Source organism: Balaenoptera musculus, chromosome 9, assembly GCF_009873245.2.
Source record: "Balaenoptera musculus isolate JJ_BM4_2016_0621 chromosome 9, mBalMus1.pri.v3, whole genome shotgun sequence".
In the NCBI taxonomy this organism is placed as follows: domain Eukaryota; kingdom Metazoa; phylum Chordata; class Mammalia; order Artiodactyla; family Balaenopteridae; genus Balaenoptera; species Balaenoptera musculus.
In genome coordinates, this window is record NC_045793.1 from 60,438,098 (window position 1) to 60,462,794 (window position 24,697).

The 24,697-nt window shown below is 37.5% G+C and overlaps 1 protein-coding gene and 1 long non-coding RNA gene across 5 annotated transcripts in view; one reads left to right on the top strand and one right to left on the bottom strand.

The window, feature by feature from the left end:
• Positions 1-24,697, top strand: part of DYNC1I1 (dynein cytoplasmic 1 intermediate chain 1) — a 339,110-nt gene that overhangs the window by 309,173 nt on the left and 5,240 nt on the right. For all 4 annotated transcript variants that reach the window (XM_036863139.1, XM_036863141.1, XM_036863140.1 and 1 more), the window contains 2 exons: positions 5,171-5,311; positions 9,439-9,564. In XM_036863139.1, coding sequence (XP_036719034.1) covers positions 5,171-5,311; positions 9,439-9,564 — 267 coding nt within the window. The remainder of the gene's footprint in view (positions 1-5,170; positions 5,312-9,438; positions 9,565-24,697) is intronic.
• Positions 11,123-24,580, bottom strand: LOC118900645. The gene is made up of 3 exons (XR_005021178.1): positions 24,544-24,580; positions 22,406-22,684; positions 11,123-13,858 (listed from the first exon to the last, which is right to left on the bottom strand). It is a non-coding gene; the product is annotated as an uncharacterized LOC118900645 (long non-coding RNA).

Below are 24,697 nucleotides of genomic sequence, written 5' to 3' on the forward strand. Positions count from 1 at the left end.
TCAAGGTAAGATTCCATTTGTTTTCCTTTTATTTCAGAATAAAAATACAGAAATTCTACTGTTAGTCGTCCACCCCGACCTGACCTACCCATGTAACACCCCCTTCCCCACTCCCTCCTCACCAAAAGAAAGGTTCATGGTTTGGGTAGACATTTCTAAGTTGGCTTTGAGAGCTAATCATTTACAGGCAAATGCAACCTCAAGAACCACGGTGTTTGGAGGTATTAGGAGGCATTTTAACACAAATCTTCCTATTCACCAACCTTCAAAAAACTAAAGCCTATTAGGATGCCTTGAGCTGCCTGATAGGAGGAAAATAAATCATATAGAGGAAAATAAAACAAACACTACATTCCCTGGATGTGACTTTGGTACATTTCTAACATCAGAAATAGAAATTCACCTCTCATGAAATCATTTTACAGTTAACTGATTGGAAAGATACGCAGCTCTATTCATTGTCAGAAGTATACTTGTAAAATCAAAGCTCAATCCAGAGATCGTCTTTATTGTAAAACGCTGATGGATGTTGTAACTGTTCATTTTTGAACAGAGTTCACTACCTGCCTCTCTTATGTAAATTTAATATTCTTTATCCCTTCTCTGGTCAAATAGGAGGTCTTTTATTACTTTTATTATTTCAATTTTTCTCACTGAAAACTACCCTCGTACATCTTTGTGTATTTTGGTGAAATACAAAGTAAAAAGAGTCACTATGATATGAATTCCACAGAACATCAAGGAAGATGGCTTTAATTATAATACTTAGTTTTGAATAACTCTTTGTTAAACTTTCACATGCTTTATTGCACTCAGCCCTTACCACAGAACAGAGTCATAGAATCACAAAGCCAGTGGGAACCCTTGAGGTCAATTGCTCTAGCTTTCCATCTTACAGATGAAAAATAAACTGCAGATCCAAGAATGTTAAGTTAAATTTCCCAAGGTCTGTAGTTTTTCCACTTTCTCCTACTTCCTTTCCTATTCCATACTGCCTGTGTTATCCCCATCTATCAGATGAGTCCCTCACCCAAAGTCGTATAGACATTCAGTGAACTTGAACCCGGATCTTTGCCTCTTAGCATCATTTTATTCTGCTCTCCAATGCATGGCCTGCTTTAATCTCTGCTGGCTAAAGGCCTATTTCCATCCTGTTTCCTGGTTTTCAGGAGAGAAAGACTTCTGTTAGTGTCACAAGGTGCTAAGGATGCCTGGAATTGTATGGGTAACATCTTCAGGATTATTAATAACCGATTCAGGAAATGAAACACTGTGCATGTGATATTTTTGAACTCTTTCTACAAGTTACACAGTGTGTGCTTAGTAAGTATTGGTTGAATTGACGGGGACAGCAAAGTGGAGAGGTAACAGATCTTTTGCTCTTTCTGTAAAGACCGAAGACCTTCACTGTGTTTCATAGAGGACCACACGGTTCCAGCATATAGAGGATGTGCTTAACAGCTAGAAAAACCAGAGAACCAAATCCAACACCACCACTTACAACCTTCGTGGCCTTGGGAAAGTTACTAACTTTCCTGAACTATAATTTTCTCTTCTGTAAATACCGTCTACCTTACAGAGATTTTATGCGGATTAAATTAGACAATGTGTGTATAGAGTCAGGCACATGCAAGCACCCAGTAATGTACCCTTTCCTGCCCTTCAAGTCTGTCTGGGAGGTGACTGGTAGCCTGATTCTCCGCTCTGTCTGAGAATCAGGGCATTAAAATCACACTGGTCGGTGTCTGGATATTTTAACATTTTGGCACAGTTCTGGAAACCCGTCTAAAACACAGGGCGTCACAGCTTTATTTCATTGGCATGTGTCACACATGCCGTAGGCTGCGTTACAAGGCAGTTTTCCTTTTTGTTCTCTAACAGGTCTCTGATACCAATCAGGGCATCAGAAAAGAGAACACGCAAGTGAAGGGGTTTGTGTCTAGTGAAATTTGATTGTCTTAAAAAACGCTTTCTACAGTAACACATAGTGGAATGATATTTAATTTACTAAATGGCCTTGAGTATTTTGTAGGGTTAATATTTAAAATCACCAAGCTTCTGTATCTTTAATATATATAAATGATATTATAGTATCCTCCTCAAAAATCATTGGTCACATTTGCCCCTACACTCTCCACCTTTTCAAAACTTTGTAGTGTTCTAAAATCGGTGATGGTGCAATAGCAAGCTATAACAACTTTGTAGATACAAACATATGTTTCAAAATTCAAAAACAGAATCTTTAGACCCTAATGCTTTTGATATATTTTGTTAATATTTCATGATATATATGTAAATTATGAAATGTTTTATATTAAGTGTTTGAGACAAATTTTCAATGAGGTTTTCAGCTTACCCTTTGAGTCCCAAATAAGATAGAATGGAAGACTCCTCTATTGAAAAAACTGCACTTAATATTCGGAATAGCACTGCTTACTATTGTAAGAGTGGCATTAGCCTATGCCCATAGCGTGTGCCGTTCTAAACGTGAGAACTGTTGGTTCATAGATGTCGGTCCCCTTGGCACCCTAAAAATGCCTTCAATCTCGACCAAGACTTCTTCATCCTGTGAATTTATCAAAGTTAGGACAAAGCCTTTGAAAATATAAATCCTTCTCCCTGCCCCAAACATGCACAATCTGTAGCTTAGAATTACTTGCACAGTGACTTCAGTCTTGAAGGTGGGAGGTGATAAGGAAGCTGAAGAAAACCTAGGGAATAATAGCATTTCAATACAATACTGTTAAACACAAGAAAATTGGTTTTTGGTAAGATGAACAAAGCAGTTATTTCCAGATGTTTAAAAAGTAAAATCTCCAGGATATACTAGAGTTTTGACCAAGTTTCTTCAAAAGGAAGACACCAAAAGAAAAAAAGAAAGAAACAACACTAGAGATTAGCAGCAGAATTTGAGAGAATTAACATATCGAATAATATCAGCTCCTTAGAAGATGACTGTTTAAAGCTAGATGGTTTTCTAATTGATCAAAGCAAGGACTGAAGATGAGTTATGTGTTTATTGAACGTATGTGTGCATCTATGTCTAGACCTCTGTATACTCAGTTATACTATCAGCTGGGTTATTAAGAGAAGATACTGAGAACTGACTTTTTAAAGCATGTGTAAGTCTTTTCTACTCTTTGATTTTAAGAAAAATGTGTTACTCATATTCTCTAACAAATAGTGACTAGCTAGCTACAAAATCAAGAATTTGGGGCAGGAATAATCTTCTACGAAGACTTAGAATTTAATATTCACAAGTAGTCAGTGAAGGAGCAGCTACTCCACCCTGCCTTTTTTTTATATTAATAAGAAAAAAAGATGATATAATCATATTAATTTAAGGTAATTGGGTATTCAGATTTGCTGAAGAAGGTAGTTTGAATCACCTCGTCCAAACAGTGAGAGGAAGAAAAAAAGCTGCATAAATAGCAAATAGGCAGATAATCTTAGCTCCAAATTACAGTGCACATAGGGGATATAATAAACTTTTTGGCATAAAAGAGGTATAGGGTATTAAAATACAAAACTATAAGGCTAAATGTCCATTTAATTCTTTTTGAGATCTCAATGTCACATGTTCTTTTTAGGTACTACTTAAATTAAAAATAAGACCACACACACCACCTGCCCCACACATACAATGTCCCATCTAAAATCTTCCGTTGCTTTAATAGTCTTAGAGTTGTGTTCACATCTCAGCAACGCCAAAGCAAGATAATTCCTGGAAAGAGACATCACGTATAGTCACTACCTTAACAAATTTTTGCATTCGGTTTAGGCTGTGGGAGTTTTATTGTCTTCCCATGATTTTTCTCACCTTGATTTCAGCACACGCATTTTGTGAATTTTATTTGCACTCACAGTGCATTTGGGGAGTTTGCTCCAATATTTGGAGCTGATTCCCCACAGAGATACATTCTTTGAACATTTTCTGCAGAAAGTATTTGATTGTTCATATTGTATGTTACTGTTTTTTGATCTTATTACTCTGGCCTGTACAGGCATTCAGCTGAACCCATGAAAGGAGTACAGACAGCTGACTGGATGAAGAAGACATTGGGGGAAAAAACTCCCATTGTTTAGATTTCTGTCAGAGGATATAAGAATGCTTAATTTCTTTTATCTCTAGGGCTTTCATTATCATTTAAATTTCATTTTACATTAATTGATCAGGGATTAGTAAAGCCATTATGCAGAAATTAGAATAAGACACGCCAGATGGAATGAATAATTCATGAAGTCCAATTACGTTTTATTTCTGGTGTACTTTCAAACTTGCCTCTGACTTCTGTGCTATTTTGATGTGACAATATTCACAGGAAATCAAGAGTGCCATTTTAATTTATTGTATCCCTCCGAAGGGGAAGCATTTGTATGCAGTAGGGGTATGCTAGTGCATTTTCCCCCAGAACACCGATTTCAGGGCTCTTAGAAATACTGGGTAATCTAGAAAACGTGGTTCGCCTCCTACGAAGGTTCAGGGGCATTGCATTGAGCCTCGCCAGTCCACCTGATTTGGGTGAACTGACCCTGGAGAGAGAGACCAGAGACTCAGAACCGCGAGATTTTTCACCTCCCAGAAGAGCTACAAATCCCTTTAAAATATGTATCCCCATCCCCGCCGCAGAGGAGCCATTAAAGTATAAATTTGGCCTCGAGTTGGATTGGAAGCAGAGTTTCAGCTACAGAAAACGACCGCGAGGTGGCAGGCGTTGCCTTCAATGCGAAGGGTTTTGGGTCGCCGGGACCGCCGGGGCTTCCAGAGCCTTCCCCGCGGGTCTGATCCCGGCAGGCAGAGCACGCCTGGGTTCGGGCCCTGAGCGACTCGCAGAGCGTAGCCCGGCGAGAACTCCGAGCTCCTGGGCAGCCCCGGCCACCTGTCTGGAATGTCTCGCACGACTGTCTGAAACCGCCTCCCCCCGCCCGTCCCAGCCCCCAGCCCCTTAAGAGTCCCTCCCCGCCTCCCCCGCCCCCCTCCCCCCACCGTATTTACTTATGCCAGTGGACAGTTCTAGTAACATTAAATCTGCGGTCCACCTTCTCGAGGACTTTCATCTCGGGAAGTTTTATGACACTTTGTGAATGTGCAAAGTTTTTAATTAGGCTCGCTAGACAGCCCGAGGCAGCCGCAGCGCCACAAAGTCTTCACGGTCTCTCTGCTTTACAGCACAACAAGCCGCTCTACTCCTTTGAAGACAATGCAGACTATGTGTACGATGTCATGTGGTCCCCCGTGCATCCCGCGCTCTTTGCCTGCGTGGACGGGATGGGGCGCTTGGACCTCTGGAACCTCAACAATGACACCGAGGTGAGCGGCGGCGCAGGCGCCGGGCCGGGCGGGCTGGGAGGGGGGCGCCGTCGGCCTCTCTCCGTCTCCCCCTCTCTCTGAAATGGCCTTTTTTGGACAGACCCTCCAATTGCATCTGGGCTGCCGACCCCCCATTCTCCGCTGCTGTGCAGGATATTGGCAGATGCGTTGGCCCCAAATCATTTAATCTCACTTCATCCCTAAACCGTGGCGGAATCTTGGACAATTGACGACCCTTCTCTGCAAAGAGCAAAACCATACGTGTTCACGCCTTTTACTGCGGGAAAGGACACTCGGGCATATTTCAGGGTGTTGAAATAACTCTATTGGCAAACACTTGGAAAAGTAAGCTTTTGTGGACTTTGACTTGAGATTGGGCTTTTTAAAAGGGCTATTTTGCCAGTGTTTGCTACTTGCACAATTTCTGTTTTAAATCCATAAAAGATGATTCTCTTGACTGTTTATGTTTAGATCTATTCTCCATTTGAAATTTACAAGGTGAATAATCCTTGTCTAAGATACCGAACTCACAGATAGACTTTTATAAGTTTCTAACTCTGAACATGTATGTTAAACTCAGTATTTTTTTCTTTAATGAGATTTCAACATGTCACATTTAGAGTCCTTCACAAGTGAAAAATTTTTTCAAAAAGCAATTAACAATAAGGAAATAGTCTTTTTAAAAATTTTGCCATATATATTAATGTTTTAAAAATTATGCCACGTATATTTTTCCTTTTTTACACTTTCTCAAAATTATTGAGGTGCTAATTCAGGTAGCAGAGTTTTTGGTTGGGTCTTTTAAAAAAAACGTGAATATTAAATGTCCTTCAGTTTAATACAATAAAATGGTCTCGTCGTCATCTCCTGGTCTGTGATTCAGGGCAGCTCTCCATCAATAAGAATGGACAGGTAAGAAGAACAAGTGCTGAAAACTACATGTCAAGTGGAGAACGAGAGAGAGGTCTTTTGAAGTGTTCTGAGCAGGAAACAGCTCGGCCTTTTTAATTAGGAAGCCTACAGCTGGAGGATATGAGGAGGGACGGGCTCCCCTAGTATTTTTTCTGGGAGGGGGCAGGGAAATATCCTTAAGATGTTATTATTGAGTCACTGTACCTTGCAAGATTATATACACCTAAAACCACTGCCAAATAGTTGTCTTTTTAAAAAACTTTCCATTTACATCTATTTTTTCCTTTTGGCTACCAGAAGTGTATGACAAGGACAAGAGTTATGTAATGAAGCATCTTTGGAAATAAAGGGCACGAATACGTGCAGTGCCCATCATTTCAGATGTTGAAATGTTTATAACATTATTGCTTTTATAGAAAGGTGTTATTACTCTACGATGTAATGGTTTCCCAAAGTCTTTCATCACCGTTGATTAAAATCATATTGTTTCTATCTGCTAGAATAAACTCAATTCACTCTAAACAACCAAAAACACATTTTCCAGATTGATTTAGGAGACCCAGTCAGAAATCAGATTTAGTAGAAGTGAGTTCAGGTGATACTCAACTATGATGTAATGGAGTGTTCTACCAACTACAGTGTTCTACAGTAATTCCTCTGTAACTCTTCTCGTTTAGTTTTGTGTTTTAATCAGCTTTTTAGGTAAAACAAAATTAATATCTCAGCATTGCCAAACGTGATTTTTTTCCCTTCCCTCGCTCTAGGTATCAAGAGACAACCACATAAGTGTTTTATTGCTAACCATTTAAAAAAATTGTTACTTGGCATGCAGATCATTTAGTTTTGCGGTGATCGTAGTTCTGCTTTCACAATAATAGTAGATACATTGAGTCTGATTCAAATCCAGTAATGAACTGAACACTTTTTAAAACCCTCATTTTTGCCTTCTATCAAGTTGAATAAGATTTTTCAAATATTTGTCCGATTAGGAATTAGATTTGTTTAAAAAAAAAAACAAAACCCTGAAGTCTCAGTGTTTCTTTGTCCTTGTTCAAAATACTGTGCTTTTAAACCAAGTTATTCCGACTGCTCCTATGCAAGGATAGTTCATATTCACCTATTTCAGTGTCACTGACCTCTACACAATGTAGTAAATTATGTGTATACATCCTGTCTTTGCAATTAAAATGATTGAATCTTTAAAAAAATATGAAAATATATATGAAACTGAGATACAAGAGTAAGAAAGCCAGAGACAATATATGGATTATTTTAATTATAGATTCATCAAATTCTGAAAGCTCATTACTAGTCAAACTAATAAAATATATTTTTGTCATTTCTTCATGCATTTGATAATTCTTTTAGCACATGTTATAGGCTGTGATAGCCTTTTTCTTTTTTAACCACTTATAGTATCTATGAAAAGAAGATATTTTTAAATAGTTAAAATATTAATTATTCCGGTTTGCTACTTTACTTAATTCCAAATAAAATTCTTTAAAATGTTTTAGGCATAATTTAAAATGTATCAAAAAAATCACTTTCTTTTGAGTGATTACTTATTATATTTATATTAAGATTAAATACTTTTTATTCAATTTTTGAGATTTTTCACAGATAAAATCTGATATTAACTAGCGTTAGAGAAAGTAGGATCCTGTGTGATCTCTCTAAATTATGGAGTTAAAAGTTAACTCTGAAACTCTATAGCTGAATCGCAGATTTCTTTGCTGAGTAGCACACTAATAATAAAGTGCATTGACAGAATTATGGCCCAAACTAAATTCACATTGTCTTGGCCTTTAAAAAGTTTGGTTAAAAATTCAGTCTCCAGCACTGCACAGCAGGTCCCTTTATTGTAGAAATTGTGTATTAAAAAAAATAAATAAATGAGCTGGGGACTTTTACATTTTTGCTCTCAATTGACATACAGTGATTTAAGCAGGTAAAAGAATTTTTATTGATTTCAAGATTAAGTTTAAACATAGATTCTTACATATGATGGAGTTTTTATTGCTATTTTAAAGATAGGTATTGGGTCAGTAATGTCATATAAACAGATGGTTTCAATTCCCTGAATAGCAGAATGCCAGGGGAGCTAAGGCACAGTACATGTGGTGTTTCCATCCTAATAGGACATGTTTATTAGACACAGGTCTTAAAACGGTGGCATAAGATGATGTTGGTGGCCCTCTTTTCACTATTTATTTTTTTCTTTTTTTGTTTTAACATTTACCTTTTCTCGTTTTTCATGGGCTGTTGGCATTTCCTATTCAACTTTCTTGTAGAAGGCTTGGAGATCTGATCTTTCTATCAGTTATAAACTTCCAACCTTCAAGATGAGTGTTTACACCACTGATGATGAAAAGAGGGGTAGACCCACTAAAATTCTTTTTCCAGATATTAAGGTTCTTGTAACAAATACTGCAGGTTCCATTTCAGCACCTCTGGTTCACTTTAATAATGATTAATATTGTAATTATCAACATTGTCAGATTTCAGGTGTTTATTAAAGGAGATGTAAGGCCTTTTCTACAAGTAAATGCTACATTCTATCAGGATATCACCCTGAGGACATTTTCAGAGTTATGGAGAACTTCCTACACCTTGGTATTGCTAGGAGGAAGAAAAAAGGTGGGGGGTGGGGGGAGAAAAGAAAAAAGAAAGGAGAACTTGCAGTTTTGAAGTTTTTCACCTGCTTACTTTTTCTTCTTCTGAGGATCCCCTCTCTGATGAGGTTCTGAGGGGTCAATACATTTCTTTCCCCTGAAGACCCTTAATATGACGTTTATTCCACCATATACCCCATTCCCCCTTTTACAGTGTCCTTAATCTTGGGAAATCCTGAAATCTCCCCCTCCATTGATCCATAAATCATGACCTGATCAAGAAGTATCCCATTTAGCTGCTGTGTTTGTATGTTGTTTGTGCACCCTGCATAATCCGAAGAAATATTTGTCACTCACTGCCCATTGACTGTGGAAAAAGACTCTCCCTCTTTTCCTTTTTTGTTGAAGTGTCTCTTCTCTCTACTCTTTAATTCAGTGGAGCATATGATTTAAGAACAGTGAATCCTTTTCACCCCTGCACAAGGGATATATAGTACTTAATGCACACGCAGGCAGTGGTGACTCATCCAGTTAAACGTATCGTTGTGAATTTGTATATTTAAATTCATATTCAGAGATTCTTTGTTGTAACCCCTTTGGCAGGTTCCAACAGCAAGTGTGGCCATTGAGGGGGCATCTGCCCTAAACCGTGTTCGTTGGGCTCAAGGTGGCAAAGAAGTTGCCGTTGGGGACTCAGAAGGCCGTATTTGGATCTATGACGTCGGAGAGGTACATGTTATTTGGTTTGGGTGTTTTGATTTTGTTTCTGTTGTTCAGTTTTTTTTGTTTTGTTTGTGCTTGTATATCTGGTTTGAAGACCTAGTGAAATTACTGACAGCACCTTGTGGGCCCTGAGAACCCTCTTGAGTGCGTTTGCAAATTTCCATTGACTTCAGTGGGAGTTTAGTGAGACTTCCTCAGGGCCTAATTTGGTCTTCCGTCTCCACGCACAGGACCCTGCGTTAGATAATGATCGGGCTTCTTTCAGAGTGCTGTAGAATTCCCAGCTATCCTGTGATGAAGCATGGCACTTCCCCCCAGTTTCATGAAAATGAAAAGTTTGCCAAATTCATCATGCAAACATTGAATTTGGAATTTGTTGTTTACTTTGAAAAGTCAAGCTTTAGTTGGTGTGTTCAATTAAAAGGTATATACTATTACTCTTTAAGTAAAAGTACAATTAAAAAAGCTGAGGCGAATCAGAACTTCGTATCGTTTTCATGATATTCAAAGTTATTATATGCAGTGTATACTTCTCTGGTTTATCCTGTTATATGACATGTAAAGTCATTCTGAATATCATGGCACATATCAAAAGAAAAAAACTACATCTTTTTTTTCGTATAAATCTCCTTGAATATTCATACTATACTTAATGTTACATTATCAGTCAATTTTACAGAAGCATATCTGTTTGTTTTTATTCTATGAGAAAGTATTGACGAAAACCTTCATTTCTGATGAGGTTAAAGAGTTTTTTTCTTAAAGACAAAGAAAATATTGAACTTTCAAGCAAAACAAAATAAGAGTGTTGTGTAAATTGTTTTCGTGTAATATGAATCTAACATTTGCATTCTGGGGGAAAATATACTGCATTTGTATATATAATGTCCTAGACCTAGGGAGTGCTCTTTGAGTGCCTGGTGGATGGGCATAGCTGATCACACTGAGAAGGGTTCTTTATGGTTTCATCAATGAGCTTTCTGTAATTGTGGCAATCCTAGATGGTTTGCTCTGCGATGGAACTTTTGATGGTGCTATATGGTAGAGCTGGTTGTGTTGAAACAAGCTGGTTGGTGTTTGTGTGTGTGTATGTATGTGTTTTAATTCGGCCAGAGACAGGAACTAAATGACTTCAGAGATGGGAGTTTTCTGTTTGGGGATGTACAACTCTAAGGAGAACAGCTAGAAGAATCTCTTGTTTTCACTGCATGCTGTCTATTTCATTAGACACCACTCCCCCCCCACCACCCCCACTGCCCCTCAACTACTCCTGATGTCATAAGCTGAGTCATTCTAACAGTGACAAAGACCTGTTAATATTCATCCCCAGTGGTGAAGATGCAAATGGTCCAGTGACTATTGACGTAGTTTGGAGTCTTTGAGAAAGAGAATACCCTCTGAATTAAAAATATTGCCAATATTTTTAAAGCAATATTTTCTTCAATGAATATTTAAAATCAGTGCATCTTTTTCATGGTCTTCATCATCATAAAACCAAGCAACAAAAACACGTATTCTACATTGGTTCATTTATTAAAAAATTTAAAAGGTAGCAAAGAAGGAGAATATAAAGAAACAAAAGGTTTCTCTCCTCCTTTCCTTTGTTTAGAACAAGTACAGTGGTAGGAGAGAAAATAGGTGTGGAGACATGCTCAGAGACGAAATGGTAGAAAATAGATGAAATTTAAAAACTCTTTTCTCCACTTCCCTTGCTTATACATAACATCCCTTAATTCTCTTAAGATTATATGCAACATTAATTGTTTTATCCAAGAGGGCTGAAAAGCAGAATAGTCTAACAATCTGGTTTATTTAAAGTAAGGCATTTTGAAAAATCTGTATGTTGACCACAAATAATTTGTGGTCATATATTCATATATATGTAATATACATTCACACACACCACCTCTAGGCAGTAAGAAAATACAACATAACATATATGCAGAATTTTCTGCAATAAAGTGATTTTATAGCCATTGGACAACATTACTTGAATATGACTCATATTTGGGGAGTATGTATGATTTTGTAAAAGTCGCTTTGGCTGATATATGGCTGCTGAAACTTCTCTCTAGGTTGTTGTCATCATTTCTAAGTTGTAAAGTGTTGTCATACTCATATTTCTCCTATCGTACCAGCAGATCAGGCTGGTTTTCATTTTTGTATTATTACCCTTACTTTTCTAAGGGACATTACAGACTATGGAAATGTCTGCAACTCTAGGCCAGTCTCACCTATTGTCTGGAGTCTAGACAGGCTATAGAAAAAATCTCTGTGACATATAATAGGCCAAACAAGGCCAAACAATTTGTAGGGTTGTTTATCCCTACAAATTCACTACCAGGAAAAAAAAAAGGGGGGGATATACTCTTCTATTAAGAGTAGGTAATATTATAATCTTCTAGCCCTTTTCTGAACGACCAAAAATCAGGATAAGCTATACATTTGAACAGTTCTTTCTGTATTGTTTGATCCTAAAAAGTAACCTATAGCTCAGAAAAACTCAGACTTTACAAGATAATTTTGTTTTAAGTATAGTTTTTCTCTTAAATTTGTAAATACCTTACAAAAATACTTACATGTATTTTGGGGGAGAAATAAAGGGGTGCTTTTCTGTTTCTCTTTGCTTGCCTCTATAGCCTGTTCTAAGTCTCTGAAGACCAACTCTGTAGAGGTTCCACGTCCCAAAAGGAAAGACAACTCCTCCAGCTGAGTTTAGCTGAAGCCCACTTCGGAGAGATGGTAGCTCATAGGCAAATGCTGCCATAACTGTAATTACTATTGTCTCGTTCACCAATTTAGACCTGACAGAGCACAGCTGTCCTTAGAGGAGAAGGGCACCCCCTAAACAGTGCTTCCCCAGCCTTCCTAATCACCTGCACTGCAGAAAGCCAGGCAGAGCGCCTTCAGGGCAACCTGGCCCATCTAGAATTTGAGGTCAAATCCAACACTGGTGCACAGCTGATGAGAGCGAAGGGGTTTAAGCAGGAAGTGATTTTAAAAGGAAAAAATACAGAGAAAGAGAAAAAATACGTCACTGAGGATCAGATTGCCAGGAGACAGTGCTACCATTATCTGTATTCAAAATTGGTCCTCCACTCCCCATTAAAACAGAGCCCATCACCAGGGTCACGCTGGCCTTTGGATAGAAAACCTCGCTTTGCGGAACCCTCTAGGAAGAAGATGGAACACTTTTAGATAAGCCGTACAATACAGTCTGTATAAGGAAGTAAATGGTAGTTTTTAGAGGACACTTTGTGGCTCCATTTTCCTTGGGACCTCAGTACACAGAACTTGGTGTCTGTCTACCGGAGGACATCTCACGTTCATTCTCCCATGGTTTACTTGACCGAGACCTCTGTTTGGCTGAGGAGAAGGGAGGAGGGGGCAGCAGGCTATCTTTCGTAAGGTCCTGTTTCAGAGTGAGGCTGGCTTCGTGGTTGTGCCACCTGTGCCGTCTCGCAGGGCCCCGTGCACAGGAGCCCTGAGCTTGGTTTAATGCTCTGTTGTCACTGTCTTCCAGTTGTTAAGACATTTTTCAACAAGGTGCTCCGTGTTTCCATTTTGCACTGGGCCCCTCAAATTCTGTATCCCCTCCTGTCCACGAGAGTACTGCTTTCAATACCACTCACAATGCAGATCAGAAATTAAAAATTTTGGCCTTGACCTAGACCATTAGGAAGAAGGAGAAATCTTTATAGAGATAGGGTTAAATGTAGTCCATGCCATATGATATTATTATGACCTATTCCTTAAGACTATTTAAAAATGTTGGACGAGAATAGCAATGACATTATATTCTAAATATCATGATATTTGGATATTTGGTGGATATTCTAATGTGCCTCCCCACAACCCTCTTTTGATCACATCATAATTTTAACTGAAAGTATATTATACTTTGGAGTTTGGGGAAAGATCTCTGTGATGCCTACTGTAGGTGGAGTCGAGAGGGGCAGCCTTTCTCTGTCCACCTCGTGGTCAAGACCCTCCTGATAAGGTTCTGTGACTTCTGTGACTGCCAGTGGAGAGAGCTCCATTCAAGTCCAGGTAGACGCGCCTTCCCGGGAGACCTCACGCTCAGCCAGAAGGGCGCTGCAGCAAGGGACTCTGGTGTCACAGTCGTTAACAATCGTCTGCCTCATCTCCTGTCCCAGCTGAGGCTGCAGCTGCTGCAGGGGGTCCCAGCACAGTGCCATGCCCTCCTCTCTTACGTACAGTTGTCCTCCATGACTTTTAAGATGATGGCAGAGAGCAGTGGCTCAAATCCAGATTTACTGATGCAATTTATTATGAACTTCTGAAGGGGTAAACAGAGGATTGTGTATGAGCTCACTGAAATCACCAGATTGAGTTTGTCCATCCTTTTTTTTTTTCTTTCTGGTACATTTAAATAGCAAAGGCATGAGTAATATCTCAAGGTCTACGACTAAGGAGGTAAAATATAAAACAGAAGTGTTTTCAGGTAGGCCACATGATGCTTTGTTTATATAGCATACGTTTTTGGTGGTTTGATTTGAGCATTGTATCTGGAAAATATACTGTACACGTTTATTTTCACAGATAGGGGTCTATTTTCTTTGCAGAGCAGGTGCTTAACTCCCATTAGCATAAATGGAAGTTATGTGAATTCAGTGAAAGAGAAGACCCCTTTTATTATTTGGCTATAATTTTTATTCTATTCATGCATCTTAACAGTTACTTAAATAGACAGTGGTTGCATGCACCATTTAAATTTTCTAAGATCTAAATTTAAAAATGAGCCTAGCTCTTGAATAAGTTTCCAGGATTTTGCTCCCCAAACTGTGGGATGCAATCTGTTTGTTTTGGAGCTGTATGATCCCATTAAATTAATTGAAAGATGGGTAAGATAACAAGTCATAAATTAACTACAAATATAACCTGAAAATGTTGAGTGTATTCTTCTTCAGAATACACTCACAGAGACCTGTTAATCATTGTTGGATTTTTTAAAATGATGTGTGAACACACATATTCTTAAGAATTAAAAATAAAAATTACTCACTGCTGTGGCTCTTTACCGAATAGCAAGCTTTTCTATATATATATATATCCATACGGAGCTGATTTTAACAGCACATGGGCCAGTGAGGATAGAATTATTCACGTGTCCTGAGGATTGATAGTCAGCCTAGCTACCTGTCTTTCTTGCAGATGTGTTTTATAGAAAGCCCGTTGCCATTGTTAATGCTTCATTGCTGTCACACAGATGCAGCTGTCATAAATATCCCCTAACAACTATGTTTGCTGCTTATCTGAATTAGTTAGAATGCTGTTTGCAGCACCAGTTGTGAAAGAAGCAGTTTATCTTCCACCTCCTATTATTTCTTTTTCCATTAACCTCTTCTAGAGAAGATTGTTTTCAGTTGTGATAGATACTCATGAGTTTCAAATCCCTGATTATGTTTCTACAGTAGTCAAATGATAAAATTCCAAAATCGTTTCAGCTTAAAGTAGAATCTGAAAAATAAAATGGCAACTTAAAAACTGTAATTTGGGAGATGAATAAATCTTTTCGTCCCAGCTTTATTTGCTTGGTATCCCATTCACTAATTACCTAAGGAAATGTGTATTAATCTTTAAAGTTTAACCCTGAGCTTTGGCAACATTTCATATAGCTTGTTTGATATGACGCTTTGGGGCCAAAAGAATGGCAGTCATTTTATTACAAATTTTAATAAATACAATAAATTTGTCAATGTGTTAAAAAGGCCTTGAAAAATTTTTAGAAAGGAAAAAGGCAGGAGAATATGACAGATCAAATGCAACTGCTAAAACCGTAAGCATGAATTTAAATGTTCATTCTTTTAAAAGATTTATTTATTTATTTATTTTTGGCTGCATCGGATCTTAGTTGCTAAATGTTTATTTGAATATATTTTAAGGCTGAAATTAAAAATTAGAATGAAAAGTTTACTTGGATTCCCAATAGGAAAAATGACTTATGCAATATACTTTGGAATGATGGTCAAGGTACAACGTACGAGGACTATTAAAATGTGCCTCAAACCATTCTCATAGCCAGCTAGAATAAGAATAAAAGGAAAGAGATTCCATGAGCCATTTTCCTTGCAGCTTAAATAGCAGTTCTACATAGGAGCACCTGATAAACTGGAAGTACTGGGAGTCAAAAAGGGTTTGAGCAACACAAAATAAATAACAATACATGTATGGTTTTTAAGCGGATTACACTTGAGGCAATAATTGTTCATTTTGTGGAACGATTTCATATTTTCCAGTAGGACAGTGCCTACATCAGTTTTCCACAGGAATTTGTGCCCTGAATATAAATAATCCCCCTCCGTGGGGAAGAGGGGAATGCAGAACACAAAATAAGAAGTTAAACTGAAATTTGGGGGTTGATTCAAATAAGAGTTCCTTAATGAAAAAGAACTGCACTCGAAATCAGTCGATTTAATTATTGTGCTCTACGAAAGCCATTATCCCCCGCTGATGACGAGCCTGATAGCATAGCTAAGCTCTGGCAGCCTCCAGAAGAGAAGGGCAGAGCTAGGCTCAGCTTACCAGAGTCCAGTCATAATCACCCAAAACACTTGTGTTTCTCATTAAGTGAGTGTGGCCATAAGTTGCTAGACTCTTGAAGGTCTTTTAAGTACTAGCTTATTCTTCAGTGGATAAACGATATTTTTATCTTTTGCTGATACTAAACACTTCTTTTGGTTTTTCCCTCAATGGAAAAGACTTTGGCATAAACTATTCTGTGATGCCAAAATCCAGATAAAAACTGAAAATCCAGATACTTAGTTCTGCCAGTAATATCTAGATATTTGATGACATAGAAGCAAAACATTTGGGATTTTTCAACTGGACTTTTCAGTTTTTAACCTGAATTTTTATTATCATAGCCACAAACCTGTGCAGTTAAGTCAAAAGCACAAAGGCATATATTTGTATGGGCAGATTTGGGGTGCTAATAAATATAATTATATAAAATAAGCTAGTTTGAAATAATATATTCATTTCCTTGTCATAATAAATTATATGTATTTGAAATAAAATAATCTGATTAAAATAGACGATTATAATTTTAGTATTAACTTGATTTCTTCTAGGAAAAGTGTTGTAAAAAGAAAAGGAAAAGTGCTATTCCAATTAATGTTATAATTATTTATCTTATAGTGAATGTAGTCACAGTGGCTTTTATTTTGATAATTACATATGTAAAAGACCATGATTAAACTAATTATTATATAAATAGTGTGCTTATTCAGGTAGCATTCGTGTATAAAAGTGGATTTAAATATATTTTCAAGCCACTTTTTTTCTGAATTGATAATACTTAATGACTTTTATGTATTATGGAGTAGTTGATTAAATGAAAACACTAATAATATCTAATTTAAAAAAAACCAAATTAATGTGTGCAGAGTAATCTGCAATATTCAATGGAAGTAATATATTCCCATTTTGGTGATAAATGGTCTTTGAATATAAACCTTCTGAAACAAGTATCAGTTTGTATAATTAATCATCTATGATTCTTTTGTGGTTTCAAACTGTCATCTTCAATAGCAGTTTGGATTTTGAAGCAGTCATTAATTATAGTGTTAATTTTTTTTTATGTCTAACAAAATTGTGTTTAGTTTTAGAATTTCAAAACTGCTAAATTTTATCTTGAAAAATTACTGCTTGGAACAGTAGCCTCAAATCACAGCTTAGACCAGCCGAGCATGAAGCTGCTTCAGCCATATGTGAGTCTAGATTAACACTGGCCTGTATAGAAATGAAGAGTTGTTTGTTTCTTCTGCGAGTATGTGTGTTACTATTGGTATATCTAAAATAGAATATGAAATCAAATATCTGCCTATACATGTTGATGTATAAATATTTATATGCCATATAGGCTGGACTTGCAAAGGGAGGAAGTGAATGAATTATTATATTCTACTTTCAAGGAAGGTTTGCATGAATTTTTGAGAATGTCAGCTATCAGAACATCTTTTCCATTTTAAAACATGAATTATTTATCAATCATTTAGGGAATATCAAAGCTTAACATTGTAGAAGAAAGTTTGCACTCTTACTTTTTAGGCTGGCAGATAAAACTGATCAGTGGTCCATTCCCTAAGATCTTTGTCCTCATGGCCAGCCAATACTTTCTCAACATTTTGACTGGATCTTCTATTTTTATTTGTCTTGGCATTAAGGACCCTTAGATTAAAAAGTGAACATCTTCTAGTATCCTAAAAACTAGGCACCCTTTGACTTAGGGGAAAAAATCAGTTTGGCAGCCCTCCTTTGGCTAATCACATTCCTCAGTAGAGTTTTTCTGATCTTTAGAGTGCCACATCCACAGAAACATAGGTACCTGCCAGTTGTCTATTGGAACAGGATAACCTGGCCTAGCACAGTGCCTGGCACATAACAGGCACTCAGTAAATAATTCGGTGAATGAATGTTTCACATGTGAAAGTTGAAGGTTAAGGAAAAGCTTCATGGTGTGAAGTGTTCAGAGGGCAGCCTCCACTGTGGCTATAGATGAATGGACAGGAAAAATAATCGTTTAACTATATTTGCGTGGTAAAAGATACATAGAAAATATATTTAGAAAAGGGTGCTTGTCCTTCCTTTCCAGTCTCTATCCCAGTCACTCTCCCCTCCTTTGCTTTTAAAAGTGAGCAGTTGGTCACTAGAGGTAACAAAAGAGGAACAGTTTATTCAAATAGTTGTCAAACCACTGGAAAAATGCTTCTTTTTCATTGTGTTTTTGGACACTATAAATATGGTAAATCATGAACTACATTATAAAAATACCTCTTTTATGCCCAAACATTCAGTAGGAGGGAATGACATTTCTTTTATTACCTTGGTAACTGTTTTTAAGATGTTTAGCAATAAGCTTTCTTTTTGTCAAAACTGCTTAGATGCAGTGGTTGCTAGAAATTTACTAGAAAACCTATAGTTAATATCAGAAAGAGAAAGGATATATGTTTAGTCAGCTGGTATGAGAGATCAGTTTGTGTAGCATATGCTTTTTCATTTCCCTGTCAGTTTCTTGATCTTTTGTGTTATGGACAAAGAATGGTAGTGAAGTTTACAAAGTTTATGTTCCATTGTTGCCCATCAGCCAATGTTTTAGCAATTTTTTCCATCTTTTGGACAGAGAAATAGATTGTTCTAAATAATAGAAAAATAATGCTTAAGACATTTCTAAAGAAAAGAGAGTGACAAGATTTTAATACAGATGTGAACAAGGTCATCTTTAAGCCATAGTGAATTAACTCTTTTTCAGCTGTGTGGTTTTTTTTTCCCCCCTCAGGTAAAAACTTCAGAATTTTGTCATGCTTCCCATGATACTAAATTTTAACATGAGGAATAGTTCTAATGTTCACTTTTTAAGAATAATGTTTAAAATTATTTCCTTCAATGTTTGCTGGCTTATTGAAATTGATATAGACTCATATTTGTTAGTTTACTTTTGACTTTTATGTCCTAACTTTATTTTTTTCCTTAATTGGGTGGTAATGGATTTTTTAAAAGTATTGTTCTAACAAACATGCTATAAAAGTCAACCACTCATTTAAAGATACTAGGAAGAGAACTTTAGCACAAAGATCTCAAGCTTCATGGGTGGATAGAGGGTTCCCTTAGATGGGATTTTCAGATAAAAGAAATTCTTTCTTAACCAAAAAATAATCATATCATCAGACTACCATAGGTTAGCATGATGCTAAATATCACAGAAATTTTGACCTACTGACTGGTAACAGCAGATGCTACAGAATGGAGACTAATGTAACTTCTATTTTCTGGACTTCTCTAAAACTGCTCTAAATACTAAGTTACCACACAGTATATCTTTTCGTGGTGGAGCACTGTAGTATACTTAATGCGCCCTGTTTACTGCATTCTGGCTTGGAATTTTGGTTCGTGGTTTCATCCATTGTTACCAGTGATGCTAGACTCTCCCAAGAGTTAAATACAGTGGAGCTTGGTCTCGTTCTGTTTTGGCGGCTGTTTCATTGCTTATTACCTCCCGCTTTGCTTCCCTCTGTGTGTGTGGCAAAGGGAAGTGTCCTAAAAAATACAGGCTTCCTCTGAACACAAATGTGTGTTTGTACACCAGTAAGTATGCAATCTGCTGAATTGGGGTGCCATTAACAGTTGTACTTTTTAAAAAGCTTTTAGAGCTTAGAAGGGTTTAGCAGTTGTTCGGTGGAAACCCATGTTCACGTCCACGGTTTCTTTAAATGCATTAGCAACAAGAACAACAAAATCAGTGTGCATTAAAGTGAAAAGGTAATTCGTAAGATATTGTTTTAAAGAAAACGTTCGTTTTTAGGTTAATACAGGAGCTGAATTGTGTATCTCTTTGGAATCCATGGTTAACATAATTGTCTCAGACTTTTTTTTTTTAATGACTCCATTTAATTGAAAGATTACAAAGATGCTGCTGAACCGCACATCCTGGAACATTCATCCTGAAACCTGGAGTCCTACTCATTTTAATTTGTTTGGTTTCTCAGATACGTTAAGCATGGCACGCTGAAATTACAGAATGCTTTTTTGTCTTAATTATCCAAGATATTTTTAAAAAGTAACCTGCTTTTATACTAGGCAATGCCTGAGACACTTTTAACATAAAAAATACAGCATTGGGCTGGTAGGAGTTACTGCAGATAATGCAGCTATTTAAAATCAGCTGCTAGGTACTATAAACCCTTTAAAATTACTAACAAATGAGGGAGGCTTGACTGAGGACTGTTTAGAATGGTTAGCCATGTGCTTATAAAAAGGGACACATGAATGATATTTGTGTGCTTAACCCTGGTTATAAAAAGTCATTTGATTTTTATAACAGCATGTTCAGTGGTTACAAGGCCTTACGACTTGAGCTAAAAATGTAGACTCCCACCATAGAAAGTGCCATAAAAAGGAAATAGCTTGGGCTTCTCTGGTGGTGCAGTGGTTAAGAATCCACCTGCCAATGCAGGGGACACGGGTCTGAGCCCTGGTCTGGGAAGATCCCACATGCTGCGGAGCAACTAAGCCTGTGCGCCACAACTACTGAGCCTGCGCTCTAGAGCCCGTGAGCCACAACTACTGAGCCTGTGTGCCACAACTACTGAAGCCTGTGCACCTACAGTCCATGCTCCACAACAAGAGAAGCCAACACAATGAGAAGCCTGTGCACCACAACGAAGTGTAGCCCCCGCTGGCTACAACTAGAGAAAGCCCGTATGCAGCAATGAAGACCCAACGCAGCCAAAAATAAATAAGTAAATAAATAAATGTATAAAAAAAATTTTTTTTTAAAGAAATAGCTTGATAAAGCTGTATTGGTCATACTTGAAAAATGAAAAAGATGCATGTGTATGTGTGTATGTGTATATTTACAAGGAGTAATTATACTTGAAATTTGATTTTTAAATTAACAAAACGTCCTCTGACAGGATTTTTCTTGTGATCTGAAAGAACCCTTTCCCCACACCCAGTTCGTGAAACTTAGTCATACATGTAATAATAGCTATCTAGGAAATGATTTGTATGGGTTTTTAGGAAAGCAAATATGATCAAATCTAAGGTGTACTTCTAAAAAATGTAGTGCTCTATGTAGGTGAAAAGAAGAAAATGGAAGAAAGAAAAGAGGGAAGGAAGGGAAAAAAAAATTGGAGGAGAGGGAATTAACATTAAGAAGGAAAAATATAGGGCAAACAACATCATTTATCTGGGGTTTATAATGTGCCAAAAACACTGAGCTTATTAAGCTTTTTATATTTGGGGGGAGATCTTGTTTAATATTCACCATGGTCCTAGGAGTTAGTGGCAAAATTCCTTTTTCTCACAAATGAAGTGAAGATCTGAGATGTTAAAACATACATTTCCTAAGGACACCCAGGAAATTATTGGCAGAGCTGTGAAAGAAACCATATCTGGGTGCTGTCTGAGGTGGAAAAAAGTCAACCCTGGCTCCATTCTCAAGACACCCAGTGGTGAGCCTCATTAGTTATTTGGGGATGGGGTAGGGCAGGATCTTGGGGCATCCTCCATTCCATTCAGGCAGGGGGAGGGGGGCAGACCCATGACACAACCTCAGAACTAGGGGGATGAAGGGGGAGGATGAAGATGATCAATTTTCATGAATTTGTCCACTACTTTTGCACTTTTGCTTTGTATTTCTGACCTTTACATCTTCCAGGAATCTTAGAAGATTAAAAATGTTTAGAATCTTTCAGCAGGTGACTCAAAACACATTACCTGCCTGCCATTGTGCCGTGGTGTGCTGGCGTTTCCTAAAGGGGTGAGGTTCCTGGTTGCCCACACTGACATGTGGTAAGTTACATGGTCCTGAGCAAATCATTCAGCTCCCTGTCCTTCTGTTTCCTGCCTGTCAAAGAGAGGTCTGCTCCTTAATGTCCTCACATAGCAAAATCAGAAGTAATTCTTAAAGAAAGCAAAACCACAGAAATGATACAGAATTGATATGTATGCCACTCACATATGTGATTTTTAGGAACACGTTCAATCTGAGTAACTGTTCAAAGAACAAGAATGCATGACTATTCTGTGTTGAACTCATAGTACTTTCTTCACTTAGATTACCTTTCTCATCCTCTCCACATCTCTTTTGATAAACGGGTCAGACACCATCATCCCCATTTTACAATTGAGGCAGTGAGAGGTTAAGTGCCTGACCATGGCCAGTAACCAAGATGAAAGCAGGACTTAAGTTTCCTGTCCAAATCTAAGGTTCATTTTACCTCCTCCTCAGGGCCAAATTACCGCTTCAGAAACTACCTCTGGCCTTCGTTCCCCCGGCTGTAAATATATATGGTCATATCATATCTATATAAGAGGCACTTACTTCACTAGAATCCGTGCGCTGGCAAGCCAGTCTCCTCCCTGAGAAGCAGGCTTCATGCTCCGTTCTCCCTCCGGCACCTTCATCTCTCTCATTTAAGGCCTGGACAGGGTCAGGGCGGTGGCGTCCCCGGTTCTGGAGCTGTGCTCTGGATTAAGATTCGCAGTGCAAGGGGCGAACGTCCCGGTGTCGTTGTTGTTGTTTAGGTTCTAATACATCCCCTCTCCAGTCCCGGTTACTGTACTCAGTAGATTTAGATGGCATGGACTTGAAATAAAGCACCTTTGTGTTTAAAAAAAAAAAAAAGGGCACTTACTCTTAGAGCTAAGATTTTGTTATCTCGGGAATCAGCTCCCTGAGTGCTTTTGGCACAAAAATGCTTTATACATTTAGCAAAAAGTTAGAAAACAGTCATCCAATTGCGAAGGTGGGTGGTAAACTGGCGAGTGGTGAACCCTGGATGAAGCAGTAGAAGAATCTGAGTCATCTCTGACCTAGGATGTGGACGTTGGTGGATGAATCTGAAGGCAGAAAATGTTTCCAGATCCACTTTGATTCAGGACAATACTGGTCAAATTTTTTGGGCCCTTTTTTATGGTAGTCCCTTGATATAACTATGGGCTATTTCCTTCAGAGTGCTTCTCAAATATGTTTTTTAGTTAATTGAAATTATTCATCACCATTAGAAACTTGTGATTATTCTTCCTATCAGAAAGGTAAATTGTTTGAAAATTATTCTAAACTTATTTTCAGGGGGAAAAAATCCATAGTGATGGTCTAGATTTAGCCTTAATGCCTTGATAGAAACCTGAAGAGATGCTGAAGCCACGTCATTAACATGCCATTTGCTTCCCTGCTACTCACTTGACACACAACACATACCAGGAAATGTTGCAGTTATCACTGTACAAAGGTAAATTTTAGGTTACTCACTTTCTGAATATCAGTAAAGTTTAAAAAAAAAAAACAACTATGCCAGTTCCACACATTTTGACCTAAGAAAACACAATAATATTTATAGTCATCATATGCCAAAATGATTCATCACTGTATCTTTAGTCCTACCATAGTGCCTGCCATATAGTTGGTACTCAGTCCATAATGACTAAATCAGTATTGAATAGATATATATATATATGCTAGTTAGAAGGGCATGACAGCAGTCTTTTTCTTAGTCAAAGAAACATGAGCAGAGTTTTTTTATCCTACTTACTGATTAAGGTAAGATTGGATTAAAAGTCTCCTAGAGAAAGTTTCAGATGCACTTATGCTCATGAACTTCTTTTCTAGACATTTCTAATCAGAGAGAACCAGGTGAGAAGGGTCAGGAACTGCCAAGGGTAAGAAGGACACAGTTCTGTCCAAACAAATGCTGTTTACAGCCAAAGATGTACAATGAAAAGAGTGGTGGTCTTGTTTGTTAGGACACCTGTTTGGTCTTACCTACAAGTAATTCAGATGCCAAAAGTATTACTTTGGGTGTGGAAACAGCCTGTGAATACACATTCACACATTCAAGCTAAGATTATACTTAAAGTGCTTCCTGATGGTGATATTTAACTCTAAAAATGGGGCAGTGTGCACCTCACCTTCTAACATTACGATGATCTTGGATTGTTTTTATAGTCAGCTAGATGAAAAAGTGTGATAGGATGAGGTAGATAAATTTAAGTTTCTAGAAGCAATTGTGTTCTCATCCTGTTCTAATCAAGAATTTTGTGTGTGTGAACCAAAGCAAACTAACTTTTCTGTGAAGTTTATGGTATTCTAGAGAGGAAAATGCTTGGCAGAGCAGTTAAAAAAAAACCAACAAACTTCTAATATTTTCCCAACCTAAATGAAACTTTCACAGATCAAAAAGACAAGATATGTTAGAATACTGTGAAACATTTTGTGACGGTGAATCTGTATTTTTAAGGACAAATATAGTCCTATTATTTCCATCACCATGGAAAAGGTCAAATGTATTGCAGTAGTTCCACAATAGGGTATATTTTTATCAGAAACTTTTAAATCTGATAAAATTCATTCTTAGATTAATATACAGAAATCTGTTGTATTTCTTTACACTAACAATGAAATATCAGAAGGAGAAAGTAAAAATCCCATTTAAAATAGCATCAAAAATATAAAATACCTACCAGGAATTCCCTGGTGGTCCAGTGGTTAGGACTCTGTGCTTTCACTGCTGAGGGCCTGGGTTCAGTCCCTGGTCAGGGAACTAAGGTCCTGCAAACTGTGGGTGTGGCCAAAAAAAAAAGTATATATATGTATATATATATTATATATATATAA